The sequence below is a fragment of the Podarcis pityusensis genome, assembly GCF_964106645.2.
Source record: "Podarcis pityusensis genome assembly, chromosome: 5".
NCBI classification, from domain to species: Eukaryota; Metazoa; Chordata; class Lepidosauria; order Squamata; family Lacertidae; genus Podarcis; species Podarcis pityusensis.
The window spans coordinates 81,846,784-81,864,948 of NC_138032.1; the positions used below are offsets into that span (position 1 = coordinate 81,846,784).

An 18,165-nucleotide genomic window follows, 5' to 3' on the forward strand; every position below is an offset into this window, starting at 1 on the left:
TAACTTTGACTAGGCAGCAGGGAAAAAAGGACAACACTCTGATCTTTTGAGTACAATTATAATGAGGGCAGATCACAGAATATCCTCAGTGAGAAGCTTGTAACAAAAGACCACAGAGAGAGGGAAATTTGATGGGTTTGGTTAAGTGACTCTCATGACAATGTGTGCTGTGTTAAAGTGGGGACCCTTCCTGCCTTGTGGTGTAACCTTGCCACCTTGTGCTGCTGATAGGGTTAAGTGTATGGAGGAATTGTGGATCAGCAAGTAAAACAGGAGAGTCTTAGTCCTGTGGAATGCAGGATCCTAAGTGGGTGGTGGGGCTAGAGCAGGAAATAAGGGGGAAGCAAGTGATACGAGAGAGAAAGGCAGAGAGAGGTGTTAGTGAGCTGAGTGGTCAAGGACTCTGAGCAGAGCCAAATGAGAGTGGAGGGTGCTGCAGACCCGCTTCCTTGCTGACTTCACCTCTGCTTTTTGGGGTACATCACCCAAAAATGATTCAGAAAGTTTCAGGTAGAGCTTACTTTTCCAAATGACCCTCTCGACCTGCTTGTTTGCTCAAAGGATGGAGCAGAGAAAGGGAAAAGAGGGCGCCATGTTGAAATAAGCAAGTTCTCCGAACGCCTTGAATTAACAGAAAGAAAACCTGAGATCTTTTTATTTAGGAGGGGAATATCTCAGGTTATTTTTCAAACCCAATCCAAGAGCTTAGGGAAATTATTTGCTCTGCCAACCCCACCCCTATACAAGCTAGTGGAGAAGTTTTCTTCCATTAGCTTAAACTGACAAGGATGGGGGAACCCTACAGGAACAAAACCTGAGGCTGAAAGAGGAGCTCCTTTCCTCCTGGCCCTTAGCATGTAGAGGGAGGCCCCTCTGCCTCCCACATCCTCAGATTTCAGCCATGCAGGGTTTCTAAACTCCCCACGCAAGCAAATGGAATGAAGCCACTCCATTAGCTTGCATAACTTTGGGGTGGGAGGAGGAGAACCACACAGGGCAAAACTATCAATTCTTCTCCAGCTTGGATTTCCATCTTAAGTGCCAAAGTGCAAGCATTTGGAGCCACTCACTCCTTTCCATAACCCCCCTATACTGATTGGTCTCATTTGCATGCAAGGCTGGCCAAAATCCATGGTTAGGGAAATTGGCCGATGAATGCAGTTGAAGAAATCTCCACTTGGCTCTTCACTTCCTAGAGCAGGGAAACATAACCCGGAGCAGCTGGTTTAGCGTTACGTATGAACCAGTACTCATGGAGAGAAACAAACCATAAGCTCTGGTTCACATGTTAACACTAAACCAGCTGCTCCTGGGTTTGTTTCCCCACTCCAGGAAGAGAGGAGCGGCTTGTGCATTGGCTCATCTCCCCAAGTATAATTCCTGGCTACCAATGCATCTGAACATGGCCATTCCACACAGATCAGAAATATAAGAAATAATTTACTAAATAAGAGGAATTCAGCAATGTGGAATCCAAAGAGGCTGAGGTTCAAGTTTGATCAGAACACATACTCATGCACTTCACATCAGTGCCTGGTACAAACGCAGCAGAATTATAGCCAAGCTTCCAAAGATGCTTGGATTTCTATCGCTCTTCCCTGCGTATAAAATGCAGCTATATCCCCTATTTAGCAGCAGGCATTCCAGTTACACCACCGATCACAGTAACTAATGCTGTGTGTGCTCTTGGAGGGCAAAGGCCTGCATGGGACTCACCTGTGTGAAAGGGAGGGTTTCATGGAGCTCATGGGCGGCTGCATGGGGAGCTTCCCAGGAGGGTCGTTTTGCCGACTTTTCTGGTGACGCAGCAGCAAGAGTCGTCCCAGCTCCTCACACCACGACGAGAGCAGCGCTGGAAACAAAAACACAAAAGCAGTTGGAAGAATGAATTCTGTATTACAGTCACGAACACACACACATATATGGATAAGAATATTGTTTAGATATTTACCAGTATAATGCTTACAATAAAAAACCCAAGCAACTCATCACCCCTGACCATTGGCTATAGTAGATGGGGCTGATGGGAGCTGGAATTTAAGATCATCTGGAGTGCCACAGGTTCATCTCTGATATAAACTGTTTTATTAAACTTTATTCTGAAGTATTCTGCTGTAATTTCATTTGCCTTGGTGATTAAAACCTTGGTCCACCAAAATTGTGTACCATAACCCTCTTCTTCCTTCATTTCTGTCCTTTCTAGCCTTACCACTTCATTTGAAATCAGAATAGTCTCCAGTTATTATTTAAAGCAATTTTTAAAATGCAAGGCCTTATTTTAGTGTTTAGCACCCTGAGAAACGACTACATTTCATGGGCTGCGCCAAGTTTTCGAAAGCAAAATATTTTCAGCATGAAAGGAAGGCTTTGGCAACTCCTCAGATACTCCCCCCCCCCCAATTTTCCACTGTCATGTCTTTCAACATAATTCTTTTGCCAGCTACATGGTCCCAGACAATCAGAGATCATGTAGTCAGCATGATGACGTCACAAACCCAGACAGATTTGGATATGAGAAAATGCCACCATGTCCACTGATTAAGAAGTTAAGAAACACCAATCTCACTAGTTGCTGGTCCCTGGTTTAAAACTGGGTAGGTATAACAACTGAAGGGGTTGCTTAGTGAGGAAGCTCACTGTTTTTTCTTTCATTTAGAATTTCTATATCCCCTCTTCACTTTTAGTGATTAATCCCTTAAAGACAGCATGCACACTATGCTCTGGACTAATGCATTTTAAGCACAGAGAACTACTGTGAGCTCCTTCTCTCTATTAGCCAAAGAATCTGTCAACAAGCATTTGATCAAATTGTGCTCACCCTTTATCCCTGGCACATTATTACTAATGTGCCAGCAACAAAGGGCACTCGCCCTCCCTCTTTCCCCTCTCTTTTATGTTGCCTGGAGATAACAATCACTATCTAACATTACACTGTGGCCACTTGAGTTCTGAGGGGGAAAGCAGGGGGAGAAATGAACAAAGTGTTCTGGAAAAACTGTAAATGCAGCCAGTGTTGGCATAAAAGCAAATGCAGAGCACCTCCACACAAGCTGAACGCAATTACGGTGGTGTCGAATGGAAACCATCCATCTTAAGTGTAGCTTTGATGCAAGGGGTGAGTTGTTCCTCAAATGTGAGCATATAATGCTCTCGACAAATAAAGATAAAAGGAGGAAGCTGTTATGTAGTGTAGTTTCACCCTGGGCCAACAGGGGGATACTGTATATAGTTTTCACTCAGGTCTGTAGATAGTTTTCACTCAGGTCCGCGGCAGTTATTTTAGGCGGGAACTCTGGGCTGTTGTGGTTACAATGTTGACAGCCGGCTGCCTATAAATACAGGCCGGCTGAGCTGTTCGCAGTTAGTTCTATTCCAGCTTACCATAATAAAGAGCTACTTGAAGAAATCGCTGTGCCGGCTGCTATGTCAACCCACCACCTAACTCTGGCGACGAGGATGGGATTGATGGACATCAGAGCACAGCCAGATGCGGCCAGCCTCTGAACTGAGCTGAATCACTGAGCTGAATCACAGAGCGAAATCACTGAGCGAAATCACTGGGCAGAACCAATTCAGAGCTGACTGTTCTGGCTAGAGCACTGTGTTCCATCCATCGCCCTTCACGCCGGCATCGGAATCATGGCTTCACTTGTGCCTCTACCGCCGTTTGCGCCAGCCTCTGAATCATGGGACTCCTACCTCGCTCGGTTCGACTGCTACCTCCAAGCCAACGAGCTGACAGAAGTATCACAGGAGCGGAAGCGGGGCCTATTCCTCAGCCTCTGTGGGCCTGAGGTGTTTGAGACGGCCCGAGCGTTGGTTGCGCCTGAAGCAGTCCAGGCAACACCATGGGACACGATCCAAGAGAAGCTCCGCAACCACTACGCACCAAAGCCGTCCAAGATTGCTGCCCGCCATGCGTTCTACCACCGGAACCAGGCAGAGGGGGAGTCAATCAACAACTACACCACCGCCCTGCGACAGGCTGCAATGCACTGTGAGTTCCGAGACTTAGACGATGCCCTGATGGATCGAATCGTCTGCGGGGTCCGGGACATCCATCTGCAACGGCGCCTCCTAGCCAAGCCAGACCTCACGCTACAGAAAGCCATTGAGGAGGCTGTGGCCTCAGAAGCTGCTGAACGCTCCGCCCAGGAGATCCGCAAGTCCAGCAGCCCGCGTCTTGCTAGGGAGCCAGTTCCGGTGCATCATGAAAAGGCCAGCAGTGAGGAGGCATCCTCCAGTGAAGACGATGACGTGCACCAGACAAAGCGGGAGCGCAGGAAGTTCCAACAGAAGTCCAAGGGCCAACCGGAATGTGCTGGCTGCGGAGGCAACCATTCCCGTGCCAAGTGTCGATTCAGAGACGCCATCTGTAGGAAGTGTTCCAGAAGGGGCCACATCGCTAAGGTCTGCCGATCGGCTCCGTCTGACACCCCCCCTTCATCGATTCGCAAGTCCAAGTCTTCACTCCAGTCTGCCAAGGAAAGTTGTTTCGCTCTCACCAACTGCCGCTGCCCGTCTGGAACCACGATTGGCCAAACCGACTCGCCTACGCGACGCAAGCTGAACGTCACGGTGCTCATTGAAGGAGCTCCATGTGACATGGAGATCGACACCGGGTCTGCCCTGTCCATCGTGTCATGGAGCACCATCAAAAGACTGGTACCCAGAGTGTCCAAAAGGCAACTCGACTCTCACCGCGTACACCTGAGAGACTACCAGGGAAACGACATTCCCGTGGTAGGCGTTGGCCGGTTCCGGATCGCCTTCAAGGATTTTTCGGGCCTGCTCCGGTTGGTGGTGGTTGAAGGTCAGCGGCCAAGCCTCCTAGGGCTAGACTGGTTTGATGCCCTCGGCCTGGAAGTCACCGGCATCAACTGCATCTCTAACGCAGAGACTGAGGGTCTGGTCAAAGACTTTGCCGAGGTTTTTGACGGCACCTTGGGCCAATATACAGGTACGCCCATCTCCTTTAGCCTTGATCCACAAGTCGCCCCCATCAAGCTAAAGCCACGCCGGGTTCCCTTTGCTCTCAAGGCTAAGGTGGATGAACAACTGGACAAACTGATCGCCCAAGGAGTTTTGGAGCCGGTTGACCACGCAAAGTGGGAAACCCCCATCGTCACGCCTGTCAAGCCAGATGGGTCGGTGAGAATCTGCGCTGACTACAAGTGCACGATCAACAAGGCACTTCAGCAGCACGCTTATCCGGTTCCTGTTGTCCAACACCTGCTGCATTCCCTGGGTGAGGGTAAGGTCTTCGCTAAGCTGGACCTTGCCCAAGCCTATCAACAACTGCCAGTCGATGATGCCACTGCTGAAGCCCAGACGATCGTCACCCACCGGGGGGCTTTCCGTTGCCGCCGGTTGCAGTTCGGGGTGAGTGTGGCTCCTGGCATCTTCCAAAGCCTTATGGAGCGTCTCCTGCAAGGGCTTCCGGGCGTGGTACCATATTTTGATGACGTCTTGGTGTCTGCAGACTCACACCAGCAGCTGTTCGAGCGCCTCCGTGCCGTGCTGACCAGGTTCCAGGAGGCCGGGCTCAAGGTAAAGAGGGAGAAGTGCCAGATCGCCGTTCCACAGGTAGAGTTCCTGGGCTATCTTATCGATGCCTCCGGTCTTCATCCAACCACGTCCAAGATCCGCGCTATCCAGCAGGCCCCCACCCCAAAGAACAAAACGGAGTTGCAGGCATTCCTGGGGCTGCTGAACTTTTATAACATGTTCCTGCCCCACAAAGCCACAGTGGCTGAGCCTCTTCACCGACTCCTTAGCACTAAGACGCCTTGGGCCTGGGGTCATCGGGAGACGGCGGCCTTCAACGCGGTCAAGGCTCTCCTTTCTTCAGACAGTGTGCTGGTACAGTACAGTGAATCCAGGCCGCTGGTCCTTGCCTGCGACGCCTCACCTTTTGGCATCGGTGCTGTCCTTAGTCACCGTTTTCCAGATGGAAGAGAAGCACCGCTCGCCTACTTTTCCAGGACACTATCTCCGACGGAACGGAATTACAGCCAGCTCGACAAGGAGGCATTGGCACTTGTGGCTGGAGTGAAGAGGTTCCATGAATACCTCTATGGCAGGACTTTTGACCTCATCACTGACCACAAGCCACTCCTGGGCCTCCTCGCCGGTGATCGTCCAACTCCACCGGTCCTCTCACCACGCATGCTGCGATGGACTGTTTTCCTGGCTGCCTACCACTACCGGCTCATCCATCGCCCGGGGAAATCGATGGGCCATGCCGACGCCCTCAGCCGTTGCCCTCTTCCAGCATTTGTGGAAGACCCGGCTCCAGCTTCATCGCTCCTTCTGATTGAGGATCTTCCGGCAGCGCCTGTATCGGCTGCCACTGTGGCCTCCGCATCTGCCCAGGATCGCACCATCAGCCGGGTGCTCAACTGGGTGTGGAGGGGGTGGCCACAAGGGCCTTTTGCATCGGAGTTCCAGCCCTTCGCAACCAGACAACATGAACTCTCAGCTCATCGTGGCTGCCTGCTGTGGGGAGACCGCGTCGTGATTCCCCAGGGACTCCGTCAGCGCGTCCTGGAGGCTCTGCACGTTGGCCACCCGGGAATTGTCAAAATGAAGGCGTTGGCTCGGTGTTACGTCTGGTGGCCTAATATGGACGATGCCATCACTGCCTGGGTGTCCGCCTGTCAAGCGTGCCAGGAGTCGAGGCCTGCACCACCGGCAGCTAAGGGACACACCTGGGAGACGCCAAAGACACCCTGGTCGAGGGTGCACATCGATCTGGCTGGCCCCTTTCACGGCCGGACCTTTATGGTAGCGGTGGACGCCTATTCCAAATGGCTGGAGGTCGCCCTGATGCCCTCCACCCTACCGAAGCTGTCATCCGGGTGCTGCGAGGCCTGTTTGCAACGCATGGGTGTCCTGATGTCCTTGTCTCTGACAACGGACCGCAGTTCACGTCAGGCACGTTTGAGCGGTATCTTTTGGGACTGGGCATCCGCCATGCCCTAACGGCACCTTTTCATCCATCCAGCAACGGGCAAGCGGAAAGAATGGTGCGCTCGACAAAAGAGGCACTGGCGCGCCTGGACCGGGGAGACTGGCATGAGCGGGTCGCCGAATACTTGTTCGTGCAACACATCACCCCTCATGCGGCTACAGGGAGGAGTCCTGCTGAACTGCTTATGGGCCGCCGCCTCAGGTCACCGCTCGACCGGCTACACCCAGACTTTGCCGTGGCTGAACCCCCAGGCTGTGCCAACGCACCACGGTCATTTGTCCCAGGAAACCAGGTCTTTGCCCGGAACTATGTGGGGGACATCCCTTGGGTGCCAGCCACAGTAGTGGGAGTCACTGGACCTCGCTCGTACCAGGTGGCACTCGAAGACGGACGCTTGTGGCGACGGCACATAGACCAGCTTAGGCGCAGGGTTGGGGACTTGGACACTACCGAGGTGCCCCCAACTGCGCTTGCGGCTCCAGAAGAGACACGTACAGATGGCGAGGCCCCACCTACACCTCCCTCACAAACTGCCAGCGTGGAGCCGAACCAAGCCGTTTCAGAACAGACTCAGACCACTCCACTTGCGGAGGCTCCACCCACAGCAGCGGATCCAGGGGAGTTGGTTCCAACGCCACCTAGGGTCGCACCACAGCCTCAGCGAGAACTGTGTGGCCCTCCGGACTTGGCTACCAGTCCCCGGTGGTCTGGCAGAGTTTCCAAGCGCCCAACTTATTTAAAGGACTATGTTGTTGGACAGGTATCACTGTTGGTCTAAGTATGGGAAATGTAACCGATATGCTTTTGTGCTTAATTGAACCATTACGCGTAGTGCTGTATATAAGGAAACCATTACGATTGTAACTAACGCCTTATCTCGGTGGGGAGGGGTGTTATGTAGTGTAGTTTCACCCTGGGCCAACAGGGGGATACTGTATATAGTTTTCACTCAGGTCTGTAGATAGTTTTCACTCAGGTCCGCGGCAGTTATTTTAGGCGGGAACTCTGGGCTGTTGTGGTTACAATGTTGACAGCCGGCTGCCTATAAATACAGGCCGGCTGAGCTGTTCGCAGTTAGTTCTATTCCAGCTTACCATAATAAAGAGCTACTTGAAGAAATCGCTGTGCCGGCTGCTATGTCAACCCACCACCTAACAGAAGCAGTCTAATGATTCTGTGACATGAATCTGCAAAGGAGTGCCAGTAAACCTGCTTTGCAGTGGGAGACAGACAAGGGGAAAAGCAAGAAAAGGAGTGGCAACAGCAGAATACCACCTGGTTACCTGAAAGAAAGTTTCCCCTCACCAGCGTAAACAAGGTGAGATCAATATCCATGAAAGTAAATATCTGATTCATATATGTTGCAACTGTGAAACGTAAAACATCACAGCATGGCCCTCCTTTAGGTAGATGCGTCATACATCTGTGTTTGTGGTAGGTGGCTGTTTGGGTTTTGTTAAAGGAAGAATTTCAGGGAAGAGAGATATTGGAATTACTCATTGCCATCTTTTACTTCTGGGATTTTTGGACATTTGTATAAAGGCAGAAATATTATGACACCCATGGTGGGGGGAAATGGCCTGCATGTGTTAGTAAAGGCTCAATCTTGGAGTACAAGTACTTGGGGAAGTTCTCTTTCACAAGCATCACAGAAATGAACAGGAGCTCTGCAAGATCTCCCACTCTGCTGTCCTTCAATGCAACATGAAGCACATGCCTCTCAACTGGTGTTATTTTATTTTTAATACTCATAAATTGCCTCTCCATGTTAACTATGAGCCCATAGTTATGCAGAGGCATTAAAAGCACACTGAAAACAGCTAAAACGAGCAAATCAGAAGTGCATTTAAATGCAACAACTCCAAAAACTGAGTTTCTCAGTTACGGTAATCCTCAGCAAAGACTGAAGGCGGCCAGCCTCTCCACAGAGGGCAACAACCAAGGCAACAGTTTCCTGTGCTCTCATTGGCTAGTGTTTCTCAGTTTTTGGCAGGTGTACTAGTTAGAGACAGAAGGGAACCTTGGCCCCCAGAATTCAACCCACATGTGATTATTCCTCCAAAGCACCTGTATTTCTTGTCCGCTCCCTGGTTATAATTACAACAACAAAATGGTCCAAAGCCACACGTCTCTTTTAAAATGTGTGTGTGTGTGTTGATTACACAGCAGTAATGAGGGGACATAAAACAGTAAATGCAACAATGCTCTTAATTTTTTTTTCTTTTTTTGCATGAGTAATTTATATCCTGAATGTATCTAATAGTGGGACTGAAAACCCTGCAAATAATCTTTTCCCCTACTGAAATGTGAAATGGTGCCGTTATTCCTCTTTTCCACCTCCTCCAAAGTCTTTGTGACTGAACATTAAATGAGCATAGACCGGAAACAAAAGCATATCCTATCTTCTCCCACTGCCGCAGAAGAATGACAGGGAGGAAACGTAAGAGTTTCCAGACTACTCTCTGCTACAGAAGCCTGCCTCCACTGTACCAGGCTGCATGTGGCCCAGGAAAATTGAATACACACAGGCCACCCACAGACCCATCTGATGCAGCTGGATTTTGAAGAACATGACCATGCTCTGCCCATTCCAGTAAGATGAAACAAACAGAAAATTAATTTGCAGATTGCTCTATTCATCTTTAGCATGCTTTAGCTGCCGCTTTTTAGGCCCCAACTGTATTTAGGCACATCTCATCTCATTGAAACTCAAAGCACGAGAAACTCAGTATCACACTATAATGAACAGATAAAGCAGCAAGCACAAAGGACAGCCACAGATGGTGCCAACAGTCAGTTTCTCCTTCTCACACAGAGCAGCCAAGCAGCTGCGTTTCCCCCATCCCCCCCCCCCTTATAAAACAGGAGCACAGATTTTACAGATGGACCCTCTCAGCTCTACTTTCTGCTGCAGTTTAATGCCTGGATTTCAGCCCATTGCTACGCTGCATTGCTTTCAGCATTGCAGAACTGAACATTAAGAACCATCTCCCTCTTGACATCCCTTAAATGAAGAAAGTTTTGGCTGAAGCACTCAAAGACAGCCTGATCTCCACCCCCACCCCACCCCAATCTTTCAGCCACCAAGGTTTCCCCTGTACGTCACAGGACAGGGAAAGGTTGACAGTTTTAAAACTGTGTGTATCTGAAGAAGTGTGCATGCACACGAAAGCTTATACCAAGAACTAACTTAGTTGGTCTTTAAGGTGCTACAGGAAGGAAGTTTTAAAACAGTCCTACAATAAATAATCTGCAAGGCTGATGGACACAAGAGGTGGCCAAGTCTTTTCACTTGATAAAAACTCAAGACATGGTCAAACTTGGGATGCTAACTGATGGTTCTGGATAAGTGTTTCATTTTGGGGGGATTAAGAAAGAAAACAGAGCTTATTTGTGTACAAACATCTACTCTATGCAACATTAAATATTGACAGTTGAGACCTGCTTGTCAAACAGATGAAAAGGGGAGCAATCGGTGGAGAGATTAAATACCCTAATCTATTTTGTGCCTAAACAGGTACAATCTTCAGTCAAGCAAGAAAGAATCTAGAGGTTCATCAGCCTGTCCAGAAAAGTGGAAGGATCAGACAGGTACAGGTTTTAATGGATTGTGCCACATATTGCATAATGCTCCTGCATACAGAAAACAAGAAGCCCACAGAGAGGACTAGGCCAGAACCCTCCTCTCTGATAGATGGCAAGAATTATAATTCAAATCTACAATTCCCCACCTCAAGACTGAAGTAGTCTTGAACCACAAGAGCTCCGTTCTTGGAATGAACAAAAATTCTAAACTACACCTGAAAATATTTCCCACAGAATAGTACAGTAGTCAGCTAAGTTTAACTCAGTGCAGATCTATTGAAATTAGTGGGCCCAATTTAGTTGATTACCACCCATAATTTTGGGGTGAACTAAAGATGAATTAAATTCATTTTGGGACAAAACTTTGAATGATTTCTAGTTCATCTTCCAGTTCACCCCCCCACCCATTATAGTATTATAGTTCCAATACTATGTTTAGATTAGGGCTATTAACTAATCAAATAATGTTTATCTTATTATTCACCTATCTTTTAACCAAATTAAAATAGTTTTAAAATGTAAATAAATTTGCATATTACCCCAAACCTCAACATATGTACCCTTTTGATATTAAAAGAAGTGTAAGACAATTGACAATTTAATACACAACTATAGCCATTGTAATTTCCAATTACAGTAGGCAAAATAGTTCGGAAAAATAGAAACAAGGGCCTTCTTAAACTACAATCCCACCAATGAAAACTTGCCCTTCTTGTTAAATTTTTCCTGAGCAATTAATCAATCTTGACATGATTGATCTACTAACTAAAGCTCAAAACCTTCTTTTTTAGAGATCTTTAAACAAGGGTGTGGTTCCCCCGTGACCATTCCTTCCTTTCAAAACGAATACTTCAAAATGAAGAGCTTACATCTGTTTTCATGCTTATTTTATGAAACAAAACAATGGGGGCAGTTAATGCCTTCAAATCAGAAGATTTAATAATAGACAGGGCCAATAAATTCCCCCTTTTGGGGGGGGGGGAGGCAGAACCCACGATGAATGGCAAAGAGGCTCAGTGACCAGAAGTTACTGCTAAATTTGCTAATGTGCGCCAAGCTAACACAACACATGTGACTATTGATTCTGGAACCATCAGGCATAGCTGCTGGGCTGGAAAACGCTGTGGTAAGCATCTATGAGAGACTAAATGAACGAACGGACTCCCTGGAAAGTGAAATACAGAGGCTCATGGTGCTAATCTATTTACCCATTATGATACCCTAGTATTAGTTACAGTTTATCACCTCAGTAAATTACCGCCTCTTGTTAAGAAACGTGCTTCAAGGTGCGACAAACTGTTATTTATAGGCGTACACTATATTTACAGCTAGAAAGGCAGGTGAGGAAGGGGCAGGACAGCAGCTCAGTCATTTCAATGCCTTTTGCTTCCCAGGAGACAGCGGGGAAAGCACAATAGGATTACAGCTTCTTGCTGCGGTTAAGCTGCAGCAAGAGTTCAATAAGCAGCACAGCACTATTTCCTTCTTGGCTGCTCCAGGAAATCTTTAAAGAAGATGCAAGGTTTGGTTGTGATAAATGCATCTCTGCATTGATTGCTTTTCATTCACAGCAAGTGGAGCCATCCAATGCTAATGGATGCACTGCTATAGGCAAAACAAACCAATAAATGCTTCCACCCCCCTTAATGGCACCCTTTACAGATGTGCAATCCTGCATACTGCACAGTGTACTTTATTCCATGGAAGATTGCTGAGCAGTTGCAGAAACGGTTGACACAGTTGCTGCATCACGGCAAAAACTTAAATTCTGTTTACAAAGAGAGAAAACAGAGCAGCTTGGGCAAAAGAGCGTTGTCCTGGTCACAAAATAGTTGCAACATTTTAAGTGCGATACTGGAAAGATTCAAAAAACACTGTCCATCAAGCACGTATTTCAAATAGCTATGCAACAAAAAATTATTTCTTTAACTTTCATCTTTGTTATTTATCCCTTTCTCTGAGGATCACGGAGTTATGGTGTTATACCTGGAAGTATGGCAGCCCTACAGAACACTTTTTATGAGTTTATATTATATAAACTGGATTGCCATTGTCCAGAGAAGCCAAAGTGGTGCCCTTCAGATATTGTCTGACTCCAACTCCCATCAGCCTCAGCCACTGTGCTCAGCTGTCATGTAGGATGGGAGCTGTCGTCCAGCAACAATGGGTGAGCACTGTGTTACCCCCGCCATACCCTACTGCCAAGAGGTCAGAAAACCTGGCAGACACCTCTGGACCCTAGCCCACTGCCTAACCTCCTCCCCATCTACTAACACTACTGATGTTCAGCCTGGGTTCTCAGCCACATAGCCGCTTGCTGGCTGTCCCAGACAGAATTTAGAGTCTAATGTTAGACTCTAATCTATATCTAGACCCATAAGTAAATCACTGTTGGAAGTATTTTCAAAAGATACTGAACAGCCAGGACTCCTGCAGTGCTTGAAGTGAATGAAATGGCAGGTGCTCAGGACCTTTAAACCACAAGCCAATTTTCTGTAAGCACCAATATGGATTTAAGAGCTTAACGGCACACACATGGATTTCAAAATTTGCTCTGTCTTCAGCAGATTACTTATATATATTACAATGGCAGAAGGGAAAGGGAGGACGTCTAATAATGGCCTTTGATATGAATTTTCCAGAGAAGTATTCCATAAACACACTGTATATGGCAACAATTATTAATACACCACTTCTTTCAAATGTGAAAATACAACGGGGGCGCATTAATTCCTATTAATTCAGAAGCATAACATTTCAAACGGGGAAGGGGACAAGTATTCTACTGCCAAATTCATTTTCTGAAGCATCCAGGCCTCAGCCTCTCTGACCTGAGCAAACCTTTGCCTCAGACTCTCTCAAAAACATAAAATGTTTGCTCTCCCTGTCAGTTCATGGACCAACAAGGACAGAATCAGGCAGCTTACTCCCATAGACTCCAATTCCCATTTCAGTCCACAGATCCTATTTGATACCACTTGGATGGGATGGCATCAGCATGCTCTCACGCCCTCTCTGAAATGGGAGTTTGAGTTGAGGCAGAAAGTAGCCCATATTTGAAGGGGGAATTTCCCTTGATGCCATATGGCAGGCACAATTAACAGTTTTCTGGCCTTAGGGTAACATGCGCTCTTGGGGGATGTATTTGAGCAGTGTGTATATCAGACCAATACACACTCTTTCACACACAAATTTGTCACATGAACACATATAGGGGACACATGGGCACACACACAGGAGCTGATCCATACATATCTTCAGAGGAGGAAGACAATTGCCCACTCAAATGATCAATCTGACGGCTGGGGGGGGGGGGCTTCACCCACTCCAGCACTGTCTACTTTTCCCTTCCTTTTTACAACTGATGCCCAATTTTTTTTGAGGGGGTGTCACCATCCTTATTCCTAACATCTTTTCTTAGAGCACCCTTACCCAACCCAGTGCTCTCTAAATCACGGGCAGGCAAACTAAGGCCCGGGGGCCGGATCCGGCTCAATCGCCTTCTCAATCTGGCCCGCGGACGGTCCGGGAATCAGCATGTCTTTACATGAGTAGAATGTGTCCTTTTATTTAAAATGCATCTCTGGGTTATTTGTGGGGCATAGGAATTCATTCATAATCCCCCCCCAAAATATAGTCTGGCCCCCCACAAGGTCTGAGGGACAGTGGACCGGCCCCCTGATGAAAAAGTTTGCTGACCCCTGCTCTAAATGTTTGGACTACAACCCCCATCAGCAGATTTGACAGCAGTGCTGGCTGGGGCTTCTGGAAGCTATACCTGATGGAGTGCACCAGGCTGAGAAAGGCTGCTTTGGAAGCTGCTGACTACAGCATTAACTGGGTATTGTGTAAAATCTCATCATGTGCTGCTTCATACACAGCCAGAACAGAAAAGAAGACAATTGATTTCTTGGGCAGCTCTGTTAACGCCCCCCCCACCTCTCTAATTGACACGGCATCTCAATCATTGGGGGGAAAGTGTGTACCTCTGAAAGATACAGATTCAGAGAAAGAGGTGAGATAGGAAGGCGGTATTGAAGAATGCAGAAAGGATTCCACATGCTTTAAACTGCAGGACCCAACATCTTCCTCCTCCTCTAGATTCTGAGGTAGGTGCCGGGTCAGCAAATACAGACATCAACAGCTTTGAAATTACTTAACAAGGCCAATTTTTCAATGGAAAGTGCTGGTGCCTTCTAACTCAAGGATGTGTGGATAACATACTCAGACCCCATTATTAAGAAGGAAAATATGAAGGAGAAACATAATTTTTACCATTCATTACTGCCACAGTGCTTGACCCAGATATAGTTTTTAAAATATCCCTGGCCTGTTTCCAAACCATCAGTGACATCAACATAGTCAAAGCCCCTTCCCTCCGAACTGCACAAATCAAGCCAGCTTATTTTGGTTTTTTAACATAGGCACACAAAATCTGAAGGAGCTTCTTCACAGCCAATGGTACTAGGGGCCTTTGGTAACCTATGAATTTATAGTAATTTGAGATGTGAATCAGAAGAAGTTGGAACATACATAATAAGTAATTGATTTGTGCTTTTATACATTTATATTCCAACACCCAGTTTCACTCATATTTGTTTCTGTTTAAGATTGTGAGGTTGGTCAGTGAGGTTCCTGGAATCATGGGAGAGAGGGCAATAAGGTATTAATCCGACCAGCTCCGTATTGTCAACTATGACTGTTACCAGCTCTCCAATTCTCCAGACATGGGTCTTTTCCTGCCGCACCTGAAAGATGCCAGGAATTGAACATGGAACCTTTTTCATGCAAAGCATGTAATCTATTACTGAGCCGTCCTCCAAACATATAGCCCACATGGCAAAGGCCAAGTGACAGAAGATGTACACCAATCACTGCTTTAAAAAAAGAAGGCCTGGTGGTAAACAGTGCCATTCTTGTAGGCAGTGTTGCATGGTAACTGACATTAAAAATCTGGCACTCAATAGCAGTTAACATGGCATATACAGTGTCCATATTAGCCAAGCTGAATAATTAGAACCAGACAGGCTGTTGGCAGCAAATGCAGGATGCTTGCCGAAGTTTCAAAGCATCCCTAATTAGGAGGCAGAGCAGATAATGAAAGACACAACTCAGCCAAGTACAGGATCTTAGATAATTATTATACCCAACAAAGGAGATAGCAAATGTAAGAAAGAGACCATATGCACACGTATGTGTTTCTATCAAAATATCACGGAAAGAAATAGTGTGGCAGATAAAACCTGCAAAGTATTACCAGTATGAAGAGGGAGTAGACGTCTGCTTTGTGCTAGAAGACAAGCCATGCCATTAGGCAAGAAACATAGGGTAGTTTGTTTACGTTTGGAGGGCTATTCCCATACAAAATAGGTATCAATAGTTGAAACAATAAAATATGGGGTGAAATGGGGGCATAAATAATGTAAAGCGTGTTCTCCTTCATGGAGGGCACGTGTTGCGGTGGGGGCCGCCAGGACACTCCAAAGTTGGGGGGCGGGCTAATTGATTGTTGGCCACTGATGCGATTGGGGCTTCCCTTGTTGTTGGGAAGAAATTAATGTTGCCATTTATTGACTGACAGCCAGAAATAGTAAAACTCCTTGCACGAGGCTAGGGCTTCCTCTTTTCGCCCGTGCATCAGATTGCCCGTCCCTCCCTCCCTAGAATAGGGTTGTTCGCTTTGACCTTGCTATGCCTGTCATGGGGTTGTCTGCTTTGGAGCGAGGGCCTGGTAGGAATTTTGTCCATCTGGCTGATTGGCTGGGGCCATTTGGTTTTTGCCTACTGCGTAGCAAATGGTCACAACTTGTAAGGTTCGCGGTTAGGCATTGGTTTATGGTTTGGTTGGTTGAGGGGCATGGATTGGCTGTGCCTGCGCCTCTAATGCTGCTGCTGCTGCAAGGGATTCCGTTAAAGGAATTGGGAGCTAACTACTGCTTGTCCACTCTGTCAAGGGGGCTTGGGCCATAGCAATGAGCTCCTGGTTGCATTTGGGGTGAGGGCAGGTTCCCTGCTCTGCGTAACCCCCAAGTGTATTCCCCCATTCTGACTTTCGCATCGTGCGGAATGTCAGTCTGTCCCCCATGGTGGGGGCAGATAGTCACAACCAATGCGTACGCAACCACTCACAAATTTGTATTTTAATAAAGTTGTGGCCAAAATTATGCCAAAAATCTTAAACAAAAACTTCTGTGTGATGTGTGAGTTATTGGGGTGGACCTGGGGACCTCGACACGCAAATAACTGTCCTGATAGGTTAAAGAATTCATCAAGGGACTTGAACCTGCATTACCTGGAAGCTGAACCTGTTGTGGGCATTCCAAACAAGGAATGCCTTGGTAGATCACCTAGTCAGCAGAGGAACTAAGATAAGACAGGTCACCTAGCCAACAGAGGGTCTAAGAGAAGAAGAAAGCACAGAAGGAGATCCCATGTCCAAATAAATGCCTGCTCTCCTCGTGCCCTCCTTGCCCTCCTGAGGATGAGAGAGAGAGCAAGCCCAAAGCCCACACCAAATCTCACATGAGGGGAAAATTCCAGGAATAAAGGAATATCTAGAGACTCAGAAAGAGAATCCTAGGATGGAGTTACAAGTCTGGTGGCAAAGCTGGATTGCTAGTCCCATGTCTACTGTCAAGCAGGCAAAATGGGATCAGACAGGTAAGAAGGTGGTCATTTTCCTCTGCAACCTGCCCCTCCCATCCACTTTCCCCCCCAATTTCCTGGGGTTCCAAATGCCCGGGGGAAAATGGGAGGGAACAGCTATGGGGGAGGTTGCAGGAGAAAAGTAGCAGCCGAGAAAAGGAAATCCTATATTTGACAGCAGAAATCTAGTTTGAACCCAAGGCTTCATTTACATATAACCTGGGATCCTTGGTTGGTCCCACAATGGGGAGAGTCTATGTAAAAGTTTCCACCCACATGGTTCTGCTAATAAAGAGATATTAACAAAATGCACACAAGTGACACCTGACCCTTTATACAACACCTGACCAGAGACAGAGCAACTACAGAAGAGGGAACTAGTGGTACCATGGGTTACATACGCTTCAGGTTACATACGCTTCAGGTTACAGACTCTGCTAACCCAGAAATAGTACCTTGGGTTAAGAACTTTGCTTCAGGATGAGAACAGAAATCGTGCTCCGGCAGCGCGGCGGCAGCAGGAGGCCCCATTAGCTAAAGTGGCTTCGGGTTAAGAACAGTTTCAGGTTAAGAACGGACCTCCGGAACGAATTAAGTACTTAACCCGAGGTACCACTGTAGATGATTGGTGGTAACCATAGGATTCCTTTCCCCAGGCTGCTGCTTTTCTTTTGCAATCCAATCTCCCCCCACCCCCTGCTTTACAAATATATTTTTAAAAATCTCTACAGCTTAATTTGTCGAACAAAAAATTTGCTCCCCCTGGAATAGGAATTTTAATTTGAGAACATGGCCTACGAGAGCACAATAGCTTAAGGCACTTGCTGAGGAAAGATTCTTATTTGCTAACATTTAAATAGGCTTAGCTAAGCATGGTAGGAGGAGCTCATTATAAGCACTGCTACAACATTCAGTCTGACAGGATGCTATTGATTAGAATATGAGAGACATAGTAAAGCAAT

At 47.2% G+C, this 18,165-nt stretch overlaps 1 protein-coding gene across 16 annotated transcripts in view; it reads right to left on the reverse strand.

The window, feature by feature from the left end:
- Positions 1–18,165, reverse strand: part of ZMIZ1 (zinc finger MIZ-type containing 1) — a 386,929-nt gene that overhangs the window by 50,549 nt on the left and 318,215 nt on the right. For all 16 annotated transcript variants that reach the window (XM_081007653.1, XM_081007652.1, XM_081007657.1 and 13 more), the window contains one exon: positions 1,717–1,852. In XM_081007653.1, the coding sequence (XP_080863779.1) occupies positions 1,717–1,852 (136 nt within the window). The remainder of the gene's footprint in view (positions 1–1,716; positions 1,853–18,165) is intronic.